Below are 18871 nucleotides of genomic sequence, written 5' to 3'. Positions count from 1 at the left end.
AAATCCAAGTTATTCTTTCCAAACTTCTAATTTGAACTTCAGATTAGAAATCAAAAGGCATACATATATCAATTTATTCAACCAAATACGCCACCTGACTGGACAAGTGTGATTTTTTTGTTGTTGTTTTGTTTTTTCAAACTAAAAAAAACTTTGCTACTCTGAAAACTTGGCTTGGACCGTGTTGTGAAACAGCCACTGGTAACGACCAATCAAAACCAGAACTCTGACGTGACTAAGCAGAGTAATGAGTGACATCACCTTTTTTTTTTTTTGATAAAGCTGACATTTCCTGTTCACCTCATTGTTTCTGGCGGTAATAAGAGGAAGCTGTCAGTCAAGACCAGCGTTTGATGAACTCAGGTCTAAGAAGAAAAACATCGGTTGAGTAACGTGTCCTCTCTGCCACGCCCACGGTTTACTTTATTCATGAGAAGTCTGCGGCTTTTCAGAGCAAACCAGAGTTTTTAGGGGATCTAGTTGGGCCGGTTGAAACAACAGAGTGCATGTGTGAAACCAGCAGTGCATGACAAAGTGGAGAGCACCGAAGATAACCGAGCACTAAACACACTCCGGTCCTTTTATTACGGTGACATAGCTGCACAGGAATGCTGCCGAATCAGTTTTGTGACTTATTTAGCCTCCAGCAGTGAAGCTGTGACATAAGTGTGTGTGGGAAACCACTCAAAATAATGCAACACACACACACACACGCACACACACATTATCAGGAAATGTGTTATCTTCTGCAGCTCTGACTCGTTAGCTTGCAGCAAAACAGCTCGATAACTGAGGGCGGCAGCAGAGGAAAAAGAAACACAAGATTTTATCTTGTAGAAACCGACATGGTGAAGAGACAACCAGCACAATGCCAACGGTGAATGGTGTGTACAGGCAGAGACGTTTGTGTAGCATTTCTTTGCATTGTTTCTTTTTGCACACAGCCAAAAACACCAAGTGCTGCGTTTCTCAGATCCACATTCAACTCTGAGTAACAGAAAATCCCTTCTTTTTTTTTTTTTAAACTCCAAAAAGTTGGAGTTAAAACAGGTGAAAGGAGCTCAGATGTAGATTGTGGTGCTGGTTGGGGTGTTTGTGGTTGTGGCGGTCCGTGTTTTGTTGTTGAATAGGAGGGACACAATTTAAAGTGAACACCATTTTTCTGCTGATTATCTTCTAGAGTTACTATTTCTTGATAGAATGAATTCAGTAGAACCGATCCGATATCAATATCTGTATGGACCCCAATATTGAAAGCAATTTTAGGTCATGTATTAGTGACAATGCACCCGATCCATAAGGGAAGATCTATCCACTCTAACTCTATGCTTTGTACTCTGAGCGACGTCAGGTTTTATCATTTACTTTACATTATATTTAGATTTCCCAATTGTACTTTCGGAACTATTTCAAAGAAAGTTTGTTGCAGTTTACACGTTTGACCAATCCTGTGAAGCTAGTTAGTACTGTAACTCAGTACATTTATGTCCTCGTTTTAAAAAAGAAACACTTTAAGTCAATTCAGCACTGCTTTTCTGTATCGGATCGGTATCGGACGACACTAAACCTCAAGTATCGGAAGTGAAAAAAGTGGATCGGTGCGTCGCTACGGTTTAGGAATGTGTTTGTACTGTATGCCAGGAAGTTGTATAACCACATATTACTGGATTCAGCTGCCTTGCCTGTCATGCAGGAATGTGATTTTATTTTCTGCACTGCTTTCTGTATACCTGCAAATAAAATCTTGACTCTTGAAGTCAGACATTCCGCTATTAAATCTCTGCAGGTTCTGATTTGTTCTGTTTCTAGAGTTTTGCTCTTAGTTTTGCTGGTTGAGGCACTTCTTGGCCTGTCACAATAAATTTTGCTGGACAATAAATCGTCCCTGGAATTACTATGATAAATGATAATATTGTTGTTTTGTGACCATTTCTGACATGTTGATAAAGGCATAACAATGTAAGTGCCCTCTCTAAAATACTAATAAACTTTAGTTTTGCAAAGGACTAAAGTTCTAAAGTTGACAGTAGAACTGGAAGACATTTTATACATCCAAAATAAAACTCAACAACCAAAGACAATAAATGGAAATAAAAAACACACACGACAATAAACCATAGATAAAGTGGATTATGACACGTCTGTAAACAAAATGTAATCAGAATGGAAATCATTGAGCTCATTTTAACTGCGACAGGCCTAGGTTTCCCTCTGGTTTTGTGTTGTTTGAAGGATTTTTGCTCTTGCCTTTTACTTTTGTCGTCATGGATGCAGAATAATAATAAAAGCTGACAGCTGTGACACTTTATCTTTACTTCCTCTCTGTCTAATTTATGTTTTAGTGTGTTTTCCTTTTTTTTTTTGCTTGATCATAAACCACATTCCCTGAGTTATTCCCATGAAGATAAACAGCACAGAGTTTAACTTCCTGATTTACCAAAGTACAGTATATCCATCCAGCTGTTTGTTCACTTCAGATTACTTTTGGGATTATATTTGCTGTTTTTTTAAATTATTTTTCAGTCTTTTATTTTTATTCCCACCGGTTTCACTTATTTTCGTGTCCTCCAATAACACGCTTCCATTAATACAGAAATATTTTGTCCTTACCTTCCTCATGTTCTCCAGCTCAGACTGCTTGGCCTCGTTTGCCGTCTGCAGCTCCCTCATCCTGAGCTCCAGCTCCTCCTGCTCCGCCTGCTGCCTGAGCCGCAGGTCTCGCCGCTTCTGTCGGGCTTCGTGGTGCGGCGCAGGCCGGCTCAGACGCAGCAGATTCACGCACATCTGAATCGCTGAGAGGAACCGAGGAAGAAGAAAAGAGCAAAATAAAGATGTACTGCACCTAGTAAAAGTGCTTTTCCCACACTTTTGTTTTTATTATTTGGAGGAAAAGCAGTCAGTGGGTGCACAAGACTTTAGAAAGGGTGGAGGTTCACTTTGTAGCAGGACAATACTAAACAAGAACTACGGTTTAATAATTTAGACCACGTGTCAAACTTAAAATCCGGCCCACCAGAAGTTTTTATGTGGTCCTCTGGATTCTGGAACTTCAAGATAATAACATTAGTGGGCTTAAATATTATTTTATCAGTCAAATCACTGCATTTTTATTTGTATTCTGGCAAATTCAAGTTATCATTGAAGGCAGAGACAGTAATTTAGTCGTATTTGTTATTAGGTAGCTTTATCAACACGGTCGGCCATAACCAGCCCTTTATAGACATTCCTGATCCCGATTGTGGCCCAAAATGAAAAAGAGTTTGTCATCCTTGATTTAGACCAAACTATCATTATGTTGGAGCAGCAGAGACCAAAATCAAATTTACAATCATTGTCAGTGCTTGAAAACTCATGATCAAAACCGCTCTCCATTCAATTTCACTGAACTTCAAGGATTTTACAAAGACTAAACGTTGGTAGAGAGAAATCCCAAGATACTCAGGGGGCTCAAGAAATATGCAAACCAAAACAATAAATAAATAAATAAATGATGTATAGTATTCTTAAACTTTACAATTATTTACTTTGTGCTTGTTTATCACATTAAATCTTATTAAGATGCACTATTGTTTGTGGCTGTAGGGTGACAGTTCTTCAACAAGGTTTGATTACTTTTCCAATGGGGAAAATATGGAGAAGAGACACAATTTTTTGAGGTTTCGATAAACTTTTCACACAGCTCACCCTGGATCCACTCCTGCTTCTTCTTCTTGTCCGATGCGCTGATTTCGAAGCTTTTATGAGACGACTTGATGAGGAAGAGGCACTTCTTTCCCTCTTTGTCTTGTAAGGACTGCAGTGGAAAGCAAGAATGAAACATTTCACCAGTCTGGAAATATTATGAAGCAAAACATAAAAATGCACACTTCAGAATTAAATGGGGTTGTTTTGTTTTGTTTTTCTATCTCCGTGAAACAAACAAAGCACAAAGCAGTAGAGTCGGTGGTTTCGTGCCTCCACACTGCAGGATCCGTCCAATGGGATGTCTCCTTTCTTCTCCGCGAGGTCTTCGCCCACATAATACGAAATGAAGCCAGGCTTCAGCACAAACCAGCGCTCTGTCCAGTTCTTCCTCTTGTGGCCTTTCTTCATCATATATCCCTACAAAGAAAAAGAAATATGAGAATTTTTTTTTTTTCTACCTGTTTTGGGAGTGATGTCAACATTGTGAATTGGCCCAACCGGATCTGTGGAGGAAGCTACGCATTAGGGTGATGGTGAGGAGGCCTTTTGGGAATGTGCCTGTCTCATTTTCTATCAGAGATAACCTTTCTGATTGACTGAATATAATCATTAATCTGAATTGTGACGTTCTTCAGAACGTCCATCATGGCCCATTCCGCCCATTCCGCCATGATGGACGTCAAAAGTCCTGTTGAGCTTGTCAAAACGCAGACGCTTGGTAGCCTAATATTGCTTTTGATTAATTGGTTGCACTGTAAAAATGATCATAGGGTTCACTTTTTACCTAGAAGATTAACGTTCATATACTTCATAAGTAAGAAAGTTTGGTAAGATACAATCAAATACAGCAATGGAAAAGGGAAGCATCTAATCATTAGTAACCATGGAGAAAATGCCCATCATGTAGCCTAGCATTTTCAGAAAAAAAAACAACCAGTGGCTAGCATCTAGACTATTATACACTTTCAAGCCAGCTACTGTGTAAGGGAAACACTGTTTATGATTTAGTGGTTTGAATCATGTGGTGTGAATTCAGGCAAAGTCAGAATTGATCAAATCAACTAAAACATCAGGAGGGAAAAGTGCGGGTCGCTTTCTAAGCCAGCCAGTTCCAACTTTTTACAGCTATGAGCCGTAAAAGAAGAGTTACATTCATCGACACATTCCGCTTGTTGACTTAAACAAGCGGAAACCATGGTTACATTAGCAAAAACAATCATAGTTCCTCTGTTCAATACATCCATCATGGTGCTGCAACGTTTTTAGGGTCCGTAGTTCTAAAGGGTTGATACAGAAATATGAATAACTGTATATAAGAGTGGTTATAGTCATCGGTTAAGTATTTACTGACAAAAATCTTGACTTTATGATTCCCTGATGCCAGAGTCTCTCTGACTGGCGGTGGAAGGAGCTACTTTTTAGCTCCTGCTGACATGATGGCCCCGTTTCGCACTTAAATATAACCTGGCTGGTTGAAATGACACCTAAAATGTGGGAAAATACACAACATAGAGTATATCAGGGGTGTCAAGAAAGGTAAAAATTTGGCCAACAAAATAAAAAACAACCGATAACCCAAAAAATTTGGAAATTGTCCGTTTTCCTTTTACTAAAGCAGCAATCTGAAGCTGGGTCTTTCATGATAAAAATGTTTCATAAAAATAGTATTTACTGTTGTAAAACAAAAACTAAAAAATTCATAATCACAAACAAATTTTTGCATTTTTAATTGAATTAAAGTAGGTTAAATTTGCCAGTTTTGGCCCACAGCACAAAGGTTTGGACACCACAGATATATACATTGAGTAGGAACTATTTTCCGTGGTGGACCAATGGACAAAGCCAAGTTATTTCCTAATGAAAAGGAAGAAAAAGTCCTGGACTTGTATCATGTGCAGACATAAAACCTAATAACAGTTGTTAATCAACCAGACAGTCTGAAACCAGAAGAGGTTGAAGTGTTGCCCACCTGTTTGAGTACATCCAGGATGAGCTCCTGGTAGACCTCGCTGATGCCCATGGACAGCGTCGGCTGGTCCATGCCCTTGCTGAACTGGCCTGAGCCCACCAGCGTGATGAGGTCCCACACATTCAGACACTGCTGCTTGGAGCTCAGCTCCAGCTTCAGGTCCTCGAAGCGCTCCTCCACCCAGCTTCCTCCCATCGCCTCCGTCAGCTTACGCAAGAAATACTCGATCTGTGGAAGAGGACGCACGCCGCATATGGTCAACTCCAACAAACAAGTTCAGCTGCTACGAAAGAGAAATCGCAAAGACTGTTTGATTTCATGGAGTTATTCCTATGGTGGACATTCACACTGCAAAAACACAAAATCTTACCAAGTATTTTCTGTCTGGTTTCTAATGCAAATATCTTAGTACACTGAGTATACTAGGTAACTTTTCAGCAAGATAGAGGAGTTTGTTTTAAGACAATAATTCCTTAATATTGATGAAAAAGTACTAGTTCCACTGGAAGACAATTTAATTTATAGTAAGACATTTTTCCCATAAGTGAAATAATGTGCCAGTAGAACTCCTATATTAAGGAATTATTGTCCTATATCTTCCTATATCTTATCGACACATTTGTGACAGACTTGGCCGAACTAGCGAACACTCAGACTGTTGGTGTGGACAGAGATGTAAGTTGGATGTGAGTCTTGCTGAGACTCGCAGCCCAGCTGAGGACTCAAAAACTCACTAACGGAATGGAATCGATGTAGGAGAAGTTGCTAGTTTCGGCTCAGTGGAACGATCAAACTAATTTGGATAATTGGAAACTGAGATGTATTGGAGAAACTTTAGGGAAGATTGAAATTTATAATCTACCTTAACTAAGACATTCTGTATCTGAATTGGCTTTCCCCGTGTTGCCTTGGAAGGGCTGCATATTTCCAATCTCCTTGAAGATATGTAAACCTAACGCTCCTTTCTACCTCACCCCCTCCTGTTATCCAGGCAGCTGTGGAGCTGAGCGCTCCCAAGGACATTCCTTGATAACAACATCTTATCGGACTTCTGCCGGGAGGCTGAGCAAAGTGGTTTCATGGCCTTGTGATGTCACCGTCTTCACTTGTGTCGTTGTTTTGCCCTTTTGTTTTGTCTGAATGTTGCCATGTGCCCTAATGTGTTCTTTCCTCTTTTTATTTTATTTAGTTTACCTGTTAGAGACTGTGCAGTACTCCCTATTTAACCCAGTAAAGGATTATTTTAGTCTAATAGTAATATCAGAAATTGTGGAGTACGTACTATTTAGATCAATATTATACAGACTCATTTTTAAGCCAGAAAATGAATTAGGATAGTCACTCCTTAGCTTATTTGATCAGAAACTGTAGAGTATTCACTATTTAGATGTCTTGTAAAACACTTTATATTACCTTGTTGCTGAAAATGTGCTATATAAATAAAATTACCTTACCTTACCTTGCCTTATTTCAAGTATACTAACAAATTTGTGCTAGAAAATGGACCAAATATACTTGGTTAGATTTGGTGTTTAGCAGTATGTCGTTTATCGTGACAAAATTTCTTTTTGTGATAAAATCCTGGTTTATTGTTGTTACGATAAATTCCAACTAATGACGTCCAAAAGGAAAAAAGCCGAATGGTGCACATTGTTGGCATTTTCTACAGTTTGTTCAATGAGAACATCAATAAATATCAATAAATTTAAAAATGGGCTTAAATGAAGTTACTGTGTGCAGCTTAGTGATACAAATCTACAAGTGACTGGGAATGTTTTTCAAGAGCAATATTCATAGTCCTAAAGTTACATTAAAAAGTACTAAATAGTTCTCATTGTCACCTTTAGAGTTATCATACAAAATGTTGTGATAAAACTTTAAGTCCGTATCGGTCACCTCTATTTATGGATGCTGTGCAGCCGAAAGGAAGTCAGCTCTTACTTTTTTAGTACCTTCAAACAGTTGCTGTAATGGATAAACACAGCAACAACATATCCTTTTTACAACTGAGAGAAACATTTAAGATCCTTTTGGGATAAATAAAGTATTTATGAATTGAACAGAACCTACTTGAACAGAACAAACGACAACTCTCCCTGAACTTTCTACCTTTTACCAAAGTAGAAGTCTGCATTAGCTGAGTGAAGTGTTTAAAATGTCGTTTCAATTCAACAAACAATCCTGTGATTCAGCTCTGATGTTTGCCATACTCAACAATAAATCTTCCAGCATTTGTAAAAGAACAGGAAGCTGGAAACTTCCTTTTCTGCTCTTGAGCAACTGACCAACTGGTGAAACAGCAACGCGCCGCGTATGCAGCACATCACTCTGAATGTCTGTTACAGTAGAATCGCCTCCGGTTTGCAGAACTGCTGGAGAATTTAAACAAAAACGTATTTATACAAAAAACAACTGAAATGAGAAGTTCAGATTAACTGGCTAATATGAAATGTTCATCTCTTGTACATTTGTGACTTCCTCTAGTTACCAGCCAGAAATTTGTCACTTTGCTAAAAGTGCCTCTCTGGTGTGAACGACGTCAGAAACGTCCACATGCTCACCATGAGCTCATATTTATTTAAATTTGTTTTTAATGAGTTTTAATTCGCAGGGTGGAAATCATTTTTAATAGGTTTATTTTTAAAACCATGAACTGGATGTTCCTGTTTTGTATTCATTTTATCTGATCAACAAGAGTCCCTTAGTATCAATAAAGAGATTGTTTAATCTATTTGGTATTACACATTTGGAACGTGAGAGGGAGGGAGTTTATGTTCTTCAGATTTTCATTCAGGTTTCTGCTAAACTTCCTAAAAAGATGCACCAAAACTAAACTCTGTGGAAATCAAATATGGAGGCTTTGCATAGTGAAATGCATCTCCACCGCCGTGCAATGATAAAGATCAACCGCTGAAATGCTTTAGAAATGTTGTTTCACAGCTGCTTTCACACACATTTTCACAACAGGATGCCAAAACTGATAAAACAGGATTAGGTGAGCATCACATACTGAAATGTTTGTTTGTAGTCCCATGTATTTATTGCATGGAGGGCAAAAGAAAAATAGAGAGTTTGCCAACGATTACTACCATTGGTTTTCGGTATCAAGTTGTCAACATAACGTGCTAAATTTGAAATGTGCAGGTGATATATAAAAGAAAAAGGGATGCAGCATTTTGCTACTAATTGTCAACACTACAACAAGAAGATAAGGTCCAACAGTATCACATTTAACAGGTCAATAAAAAGCTTTTAAAAAAAGAAAAAATATAGCGAGGGACAACAAGGAACTTCCTCAAGCTAGCAAGGTATGCTAGCTTGACTATGACTTTGTTTACCTGCCATTTGCAGTGGTGCGCTGCAATAGATGAAAAATACCAGCTTCTGCAGGTTTCATTTTGTCAACAGAGTTGCTCCGCTGCAGCAGTGCGGCGATGGATGGCAGTGAAACAATTGTCTTTTTGCCTTCGTGTGTTGTGAGAGCGCGTGTGAAATTTTTGGATGTAAACAATAACATTCAACGTGTCTAAATGTGGTGCTTTTTTGTACATTTTGCCACCTTATTACTATAAATTTTAGTGTATTTTATCTAATAAACCAACATGAAGAAGTGCATAAGAGCACATTTTACTAGTCCTGACTAAAATCTAATCCAATTAAATGAATTCAGGACATTGAGCAAACATTAGCCTCCTGTCTAGGTTTTATAGATATTGATCCTGATACTGAGCCATTTTATTTTTACAGTAGTATTTTCCATTTAAGTCGGTTTGTTTCTTTTGTAACATGAATAATAGCTATTGCTAAAAATTTTGTAGTGGGGAAACAAATGCCACCCGTTGCCCCATGACCTTTCCTTCATTGTAGGGATGCTGCTGTGATGTAATCTCACCTCCTCTGTGACGATGACCAGCGGGTATCTGTCCTCACAGAGAAAGTTGAATATGCACCATATCTTGAAGGCGTCGTCGTTGGAGATGAAGAGCTTTTTCTGACCCAGGTTCTTCCTAAAGCACAACGTCCAGCACATTTTATTGAAGTCCTGACGGTCAAAGTTATCCTTCGCCTATTGCAGAGAGAAGGAGGGTGGGAGGCATGAGGAGGACAACAAAGCAGGTCTTGTGAATTATCTGTTCGAAAACAAGGAAGAGAGTTTTTACCCCCCACAAACACGAACAGTTTCTCATATTCTCATATTTTCTACGCCACCAGCAGCCCAATAGAAAGCATATTATTGACTTTTTCTTGGAAGCCCAGCAGAAAGTGGTGCGTAACCTTGAATTTGAATGAAAATAGTACTTGGTTTTTCTTTTTTGAAAAAGCAAAAGTCCAAAAAGTAACTTGAATTTAAATTCTGCCCCGTGTTACATTGATACCCCTGAATAAAGAGCAACTAGTCACATTCAGTAGTCAGATACTGTTACATCTGTGTAAGTTAATCTCAGTATAAGTGCATTTTTTGCGCAAAAGCCTCAGATGTTTGTAAGAGAACATTGAAAAATAAAAACTTAAAAGTGATCCATGCTTTATTATTTAAACCAGGAAAAATTGCCCTCCAGAGGTAACACATTCTGTAAATACAGAACGTCTGTGTTAATTTAATTTCAGTAGACCAGCACAATCGTTCTATGAGGTTTGATGGAGAACATTAATAAAGAAAGCCTAGTGAAGATTGAGGATGACAGCAGACAGATCAGAGATACAATCATGGAGAGGTTTATAAACTGTTGGGTTCATAACATCTCAAACTTTAAAAGTCTCATGGAGCGCTGTTCAAACCATCAATTTATGACAAAAATAGTATCTGGCACAACTACAAACCTTCCAAGATATGACCAACTAAACAAATAAGCTGAAAGAAAGAGACAATTGAGATCTAGACCTTCAGAGTCACATAAAGACAATTACAAAGGCAGCCTTCTGTCACCTTTCCAGGAATAAAGTTAATGAATTTCCATCAAGATTTTTTAGAAACTTATCTAGGTGTGTATCTTAATCCAAATTGACTGCTGCAACTTTATCTTTACGCGGCTGCCTATAAAGTTCTACAACTTCAGCAGATTCAGCTGGCGTTCTCACTAACACGTAGAAAATACAGCAAATCACCCCAAAGCCCTTCCACTGGCTCCCTGTAGTTCAGAGAATACACTTTAAAATACATTTGTTAGTTTAGAAATCATTGAATGACTCGGCACCAAAGTATGGGCTATCCAGTGAAACCTGACTAAATCAGAGAAGCAGCCAGGAGGCCTGCGTTACCTCTGGAAAAGCTGCAGAGATGAACAGCTCAGGAAGCAAGAGACACTGTCAAAAGCTAAACTATTAGCTATTATTCTTGGAAGAAACCCTGTTAGAGATTTAAAAAACCTTTCTCTAGGATTAAACATGTAGCCAGAGTGCATGTTCATGCAGAAGGACCCATAAACAATCTCACAAACAATCTGTGGCAAGAACACTGCTTAGCTCAGGTTGAGCCATCTGGGTGCAACTTTCAGTCTGCAGATCTGAGAAGCTGTCAGAGGAAAACCCCAGGTTTTTAGTACTTAACTTTTCCTGAGATGAACTTTGAATGCTGCTACAAACACGAATATTTAGTGCTCCTGCAATTAAGGTCAGCTGTTGTGGGAAAACAAGCATGGAGAAAGACCCAGAGCTGTGACCAGGCGAAAGTTGATATGACTTCAGAGATGCTTCAAAACTGTGACAAGAATCAGAAACCAGCCTTTGTTTTTGGTTCTCACATTCCAGAGCAAAGTGGGTAGAACGCTCTTGAAAAGGTACAATTGGTGCTGGAGAGGGAAATGTTTTCTTAAAGTCTGTGAACAGTGACGTTTCCATGGAGACTGCTGGCAGGCTGACTGTGCAGTCTTGTGGAATAGAAGCACATCTCATCCCGCTGGGTTCCTCTCTGTTCAGTAAGACCCAACTAACGCTCCACGCTGAAGGCGAGGTAAAGCTTCAATCTAGAATCGTGATCGGAAACTTTAAGCAGCAGCACATGTACAGGACGCTGCAGTTTTCACTTCATTTCATCTAAACATCTGATCTCGGTCAGAAACAAAAGTTGGTATCTAACCTGAATAGACCCCAACAGTTCTACCTCATTTAGGTAGAACTAAAATGAGGCAGGCTTTTATGTATGGCGTTTATTTAATTGTTTAAATTTAACCTGAAATGAACACCATCACCATCATTATTGTTTTATCAAAGCTGAATTAGGCGTCTGCACGGTGGTATGGTATGGTATCATATAGCCGTCCCACACTGCGCCCCGTAAATTGCTCTTAAGGAACGGTGTTATGTGTTTTCCAGGCATATAGCATTATTTTATAGCACAATCAAGTAACTATGTAGCCTTCAGTTCCTGCAGACTAGCCAGCAGCAATTAGCAAACATCTGGTGGAAAAGCGCATAAGCTGAGCTCGTTACAGGAGTCTTCTCAGTGCCATGCTGGTAAAAATGTTCTTAAAGGGTTAATAGAGGAGCCATGTTGTGATGACTTCCTGAAGGCGGAGTTTCAGAAAGAGCAGGAGTTTTTAAAGAGACAGAGGCTCAATTTCAAGGAGTGAAATTGCAAAGTCTGATTTTTTTAAGTCATATCCATCCATCCATTTTCTGTACACTCTTGTCCCTACTGGGGTCTGGAGGGGTGTTGGTGTATAAAAAGGCACCATGTGCCTGGAAAATTCACAATACACCCCATTTAAAGGATTTCTCAAACAAGAAATGAAGAAATAACAGAATCAACCTGACAATAAATCCAGCATGTTTTTCATGAAGGAACATCACTATAACATGATGCAGAGTCAAAAAATTATGATTTTACAATACGTGTGTTGCCCTGAGATTAACTGGCAACCTGAAGATTTAGGGCGAAGCAAACCCGATTACAGCGAGGACCACATAGGCAAAGGCTAAATGAGCTAAGACATTTGGTAAACAGATGAAGCCAAAATAGCAAACCAATCTGTTCAAAATGAAGGACAAACCGAGATTAAAAAAGTTCTTCAAGCATGTTTTGCAAAAGTCGTTTTCTGTCCGACTTCTTCTTCAGTCAGTTCAGTTTTTAAGAAGTGGAGCAGTTGTTTTCTAACAATCAAGGTGTCTTGAAGGTCACTCAAAACAGAGTACTCAAAACCATTTGTCATGCGAGAAATACTTGTGAACCAAGAAGCTGGGTTTAAAAACAGGAACTCGAGATGATTATTCATGCTTTTTTTTCCTGTCCTCTGGGCAGTGCGCATCAACCAAGCACATTCAGTCGGTCCAAACCAATAGAGAAGATCAAACTGGAATGTATTTTATGTTTTCTGAACTGAGTACATTTCAGCAGGCTTGGTGCAGTATTGGTTTCTGTCGTGCTTGATTAATTTATTTTTGGACTTCCTGTGTAAAAATCACAGTGATCATGAAGGAAGTCGCAAGTTCAAATGTGTTTTAGTTTAAAAGAAAAACGGTCGAGAACTATGTTTGTTTAACGTGATGACAGGACTTTTTGTAAAACACATTTCTTCGGTTAAAATCTGTAAAATGCCACAGAATTGACACATTCGGTGTTGTGAAAGAGACAAAAACCAAAGAAATAACTGCACTGAAGAGTAGAGGACTATTCTGAAACCACTCATGATCTGACGCAACTCTCTGTTGTGCTCATTTAGGGTAAACGTCTGTGAGGAAACCAGTGTTGGATGTTAAAGTGATACTCCACCCTGCAATCTATCAGGATCTTAATTATGTCAAGCTGGATGAGCAAATCTAAAACATATTCCTCCTTTATTAAACCGTCGACGCTATTTTTAGATTTCCTACAGCTGAAAATGGCTCCAGCAGACATGACTAAACCAACGTCAGTCATCTTTTAGCGATAACCAGAAATGTATCAGCTTGTTGTTCCATGTGGCAGGTGTTACATGCAGCGTGAGAATTACAAAATAAACGTGTTTCAGCAGCCTCCGGCACACAAACAACTGAGGCTTTTCCCAAACACACCTTAGAAATGCTGTGTTCTCACTAGAGCAGTGGTCCCCAACCACCGGGCCAATTGGTACCGGGCCGCGCAAGAAATAATGAACTACTTCCGGATGTTTTATTTTGAAAATCCTAAACCGGATAGCATCGGACTCGATATTCACACCCCCCCCCCTCAACACAGCTGCTTTTTCTGTAGAACTGCAAAGCTCCTGCAAAGCCGCCTCTAAGCCGTCCAGACGCCCCATGATGCTCTAAACAATAGATGTTTGGGTGGAGTTGAAAGAAATGACATGAATGCTGAGAAATAGACTCAATCCATAATAAACTTTATATCATATCTCAGAACAAATACATCTTTAACGAAGCACCACGGTAAACAGTACTGCTGAGACGAGGAAGAACAGCACTGATCACATGTTGAGGTCGTTTTATCTGGGTCGGATGGGAGTGAATCAGAGCGGTTGCAGCAAGGCAGACGAGGAGGTAGCTGATGTTGTGAAAGAGGGATTTGCTTCCTACATCATCTTTGTACTGTGTTTTTCCCATGTGTCTTTTTCCTTATGGCTCACTGGTTCTGTCCTGCTGCCCTACTTCCAGTCCAAGTTCACATATTTCAAGCATATTAACATGCCACGTGTTGATTAGTTTTTTGACTCTCTGGGTCCAAACTTCAGTTTCCGTTTTTAAAGTTCATTCTGCATTTCCTTGTTTATCAGAGTCAGGCTGAACTGGTCGTTTCTCTGAGATTGTTCCATGAGAAATCCTTTAATCTCCCACGGCAACCATTCCAGCTGTGTAAAACGCCTGGTTGGACCTAGGTCCGCCTTCGAGGTGCAGCTCCTCCTCCCGCTAAATATGCTAATGGAGGAGAAACAACTTACCTTGGAGGAAAAAATATTATATAAACTGCAGCTTTAATCTGTTATATATATATAAATGAAAATCTGAAGTGTGGCATATATTTGTACCTTCTGTATTTATCTACATCCTGTGACCAGCTTTCTTGCCCTCATAGCATGGTGCCGCCACCACTAAATTTCACTGGGTGGGACGTACAAGTCTGAACTCATCTGATCAGAGCAGCTTCTTCCACAAATTTGCCGTCTCCCCTACACGGCTCTTGGAAAACTGGAAGCAGGATTTTCTTTTATCAACCACTTCCTGATTGCCACCATTCCGTATCGACCAGATTTATGGACGGCTTTGCTGATAGCCTTTGTGCCAACAGATTGTCCCACCAGAGCAGTGGTTCTCTCTAGAGTTATCGCGCACCTTTTATCTGCTACCCTGACTAAAGATCCACCTTTTTCACTATGTTAATGCAGTGGTGTCCACACGTTTTCCCATTTGGACCAAAAATTGTTAGGTTGACAGAACTCAAGGGTCACTCTTTTTTATTATTAAACCTGAAAACATTTAATTCTGAAGTAATTGGTTTTTTTAGTTCTTCAATGTTATCCTAAAACAAAGTAGATCAACAGTGTAAATCCTCAAAGGCGGAGCTAAGTCCAACCAGGCGTTTTGCACAGCTGAGTGGTTGCCACGGGAGAATAAAGGATTTCTCAAACATGCATAAAAGAATCAAAACAACACTTCAAGGATGTTTCTATGAGGAAATAACATTATAACATGATGTAAAGTTTAGTAAAGTCAATTTTACATCGTACTGGCCCTTTAATGCTTTAACCTTTAGTGAACCTTTAAATGACAGACTGTCCCAACTCGCTGAGCTCTGTCACAAGATTAAAAACAATTTTATATTCTGCTTTATTATAAAACAAACAGTGAGTCACCGAAGATGACGCACTTCTTCTATCTTCCTCTTATTTCCCATCTATAAAAACACACATGGATGCAGTTTCGCCTCTGTCCTCTGCTCTATTTAAATGTTCAACAGGATTTTTTTTTTTTTTTTTTGACTCTGGTTCACACTTGGGCCCATTCAACACGATTTCCTTGTGTGACAGGGTGGAGTTTCCTCAGCGGCCGAAAGCGTCGACAGCCACCCCTTCCACCCTTGTCCACAGGCCAGGGGGTGGCTGTGTGTGGAAAAGTACAAACAATGTTAGGAAGGAGGGGTGATTGTTAATTATTTTATTAGAAGTCACTGCTAATCCTATAGTCAGACTGCATTTGTTCAGAAAGCACCTTAAGCTGGTAATTGATTAATCTGACGTCCAGGCTTGGGTAAATGTGTCGGTGTGTGCTGAATGACCCTTTTGATTTTTTTCTTGCGTAAAACCGCAGAGAGAACTTCTGACACATTTTGTTAGACAACAATAACACTGAATCAGATTAGTCTCATTTGCATCCGTCGCCCATTTCATACACTAAACGATCTCAGACTTGCTAGTCGTAAAACAAGCTTTACAGCTTTTTGACCCGATACCAAAAGGAACAAGGAACTAGTGAGGACACTTTGATACGAAAGGAATTCCCAGAGCTTCTTCCAGTGTCCTAATGTTGACAGTTTACAGCCAGGTTATCTCTGTTGAAATGAACTCGCCGGGTAGTGAAGAACAATTTTGTAAGGCAGCCATTTAGTCGCAGAGATGTTGACATCAGCACCAGGTCTAATAAACCAAATAAAGGAAAGAAACCAAAGAAATTCCCAAAGGCAGAATGTGTGTTTTCCCTAAAACTACAGTCAATTGATCAGTTAGTTATTATTATTGATTAACTATCGATACATTTGCAAAAGCAAACAACTTCTTTTTTATGTGACGGATCAACAAAGAAATAAGGGCATAAATGTGAAATGGAAAAAACAGATTTACACAGCTATAAGTATTTGTTGACCAAAAAAACTGGTCTTAGTGAACGAGTGCCCAGTGGTAATAAAGCTACAATCCACATTAAAGGACAAACATCTGGAAGAAGTCATCATACAAATGTGCCATGCATGGCAGGAAACTAATACTGAACATTATCTAGAGTCACAATCTCTACAGTGAAACATGGAAGTGACTTCGTCATGCTGTGGGGATTCGTTTGGAGTGTAGGGACAGAGAGACAATAAATAGGACAACCCAGAAAGGAAACCTCTTAAAGGGTGTTTGCTAATTGCTGCTGGTTAGTCTGAAGGAGCTGAGTGGGGGAGCTGCTCTGAGCCAGAAGCTCAGAAACACATCAAAGGTGAAGCTAGATCCACCTTTGAGCTCAATGGTTGCCATGTTGATAATAGGTTTTCTCAATCATGCTTGAAAGAATCAAAGCAACACTCCAGGTAGGTTTTTGATGAGGGAATAACATTATAACATGATATAAACCCAAAAATGTAAATTTTACGTGATACTGCCCCTTCAAAGGCTGCAGAAGACTTTGCTGGGGCTCAGGCTCACCTTCCTGCAGAGGTATTTTACAAATAATAATCTGCAGAAAAATCAATTTAGATATGTGGAAGGAAGACAAAGGGAATGATTTGCATATTTTGAAAAATAAGATCAACCTATTCATGTTATACATTTTTGTTTTAAATTTTAACACCATGTGGTATTTGTACTAAACATTAACTAAAGCTGGGATCACCAGCATGATGGGTAATAAAACCTGAGATCACGTTTTTTAATCTGTTGTGATTTCGACATCTGGAAATGCAAAAGACACACTAGTCATCCCAGCACATGAAGGGAAATAAGAAAATAGAGAAATAATCACTAAAATATCCAGCGTACAATAAGCTACGGTTAAAAATGTCAGATAACTAGATGATTACTGCATTTCTGATACGTTGGCTATCAAAAATGAATTCATTGTTTTGGTTTGTCCCTGTTGGGTTGCCACAGCAACATGGTCTTATTTTCACACATTTTTATATATTCTAATAAGAGCTTGAGCCACAGCAGCTCCCGTTGACAGTAACCTCTTGGTATGATGTCACGTACCAGAAAGAAAAGGCTGTTTCAGACTGTCCAGCTGAATGAACACCAGAGGCCTTTTATACAGTGATGATGACGCCACCATGAAGGGGCAGATATTTTACTGAGCGAAGTCAGCGTTTAGCTCCAAGGACACTGAGTAAACATAGAAAGGAAGACGCACAACAGGTTGCTCTGTGTGTATAGCTAGCATGCTAGCTAGTAAGCTGAGCAAAAAGGTCTACACCTCCAAAATTAAATGGCAACCAATTTTATACTTTAGTAACAATCCTTTATAATCTCATTTAAATACTAGAGAAGTGGAAAATAGTAAAAAAAAATGTTAGACATTTGTTTTGTCTTGTGGTAAACCGCTATAAACTAATGCTAATTTCCTGTTAAGAGAAAACCACAGTGTCGTTGTACCCTGTAGAGCTGCTGAGAGTTAGATGTTACAATAACCTTTTGATTCTTTGAGTTCATTGTATTTATACAAGATTTAAAACTAAATAAGCTCATTCCTTTGATCTAAAAACAGAAAACAACAATTGCCACTGATCCTGGCTTCGTCCAAGAGCATTACACTTACACTTCACGCTAACATATATTTTAAAGGCTTTGTTGGTTCTAGTGGCCTTTATTTGATAGCTAATTGACAGGAAAGTGGGTAATGAGGGAAGGGGAAGACATGCGGCAAAGGTCGCCAGGCCGGGAATCGAACCTGCGACGGCCATGTCGAGGACTAAGGCCTCCATATGTGGGTTGTGCTTAACCCCGGCGCCACCACAGCACAACCATAATGTGCCACCACAGCACAACCCGGCGCCACCACAGCACAACCATAATGCTCCCTTTTTGGCGCTATGTTGTTTCTAAGTAACACAAATGGAACAAACTCATATTAGCTAGTTAACTAGTCAGGTAGTTAGTCGGCTGCTCACCGCCTGTAGCTCACCAACTGTAATTTACACAGTGTCACCCTAATGAGTTACAGATGCCACTCCTTTAGGTTTTACCCCCCGACTGCTTGTTTTATGTCTGAAAAACATCCAAATGTGCCCATCTTGTAAGTGTGGTAAAAAAAATTATTGATGTTCTTTCATTCAGCTGACCAGCAGAGAGCAAACAGAGTGCAGTGTTACTCCATGTTCCACAAAGCTCTCAGTTACTGTAGGAGATGCTCTCAGATCCGAACGTCACAGCAATCAGGCTGTCATGGCTTTCTGTGAGTAGCCTTCTTAGCAATGACAACCTTACCACTGTTTCAGGTCTGTTATATTGTAAATGTACTTCAACTTAACAACCTGATGCCCAAGTATATGTTCTGCTATCAACTCACTGATAGTGTAACATTTTCCTTACATGCAGATAAAAAGTCATGGAGCAGATT

At 39.4% G+C, this 18871-nt stretch overlaps 1 protein-coding gene across 1 annotated transcript in view; it reads right to left on the bottom strand.

Moving 5' to 3' along the window:
* swap70b (switching B cell complex subunit SWAP70b) overlaps nt 1–18871 on the bottom strand; it is a 34973-nt gene that overhangs the window by 12221 nt on the left and 3881 nt on the right. Inside the window, exons 3-7 of the mRNA XM_032590164.1 lie at nt 9546–9719; nt 5654–5881; nt 3955–4101; nt 3685–3793; nt 2611–2792 (exon numbers count right to left, since the gene is read on the bottom strand). Of these exons, the coding sequence (XP_032446055.1) occupies nt 2611–2792; nt 3685–3793; nt 3955–4101; nt 5654–5881; nt 9546–9719 (840 nt within the window). The remainder of the gene's footprint in view (nt 1–2610; nt 2793–3684; nt 3794–3954; nt 4102–5653; nt 5882–9545; nt 9720–18871) is intronic.

This window comes from Xiphophorus hellerii, chromosome 2, assembly GCF_003331165.1.
Source record: "Xiphophorus hellerii strain 12219 chromosome 2, Xiphophorus_hellerii-4.1, whole genome shotgun sequence".
Classification (NCBI taxonomy): domain Eukaryota; kingdom Metazoa; phylum Chordata; class Actinopteri; order Cyprinodontiformes; family Poeciliidae; genus Xiphophorus; species Xiphophorus hellerii.
Note: the sequence above shows the minus strand (reverse complement) of the source record. Positions and strands in the feature narration are given on the sequence as shown.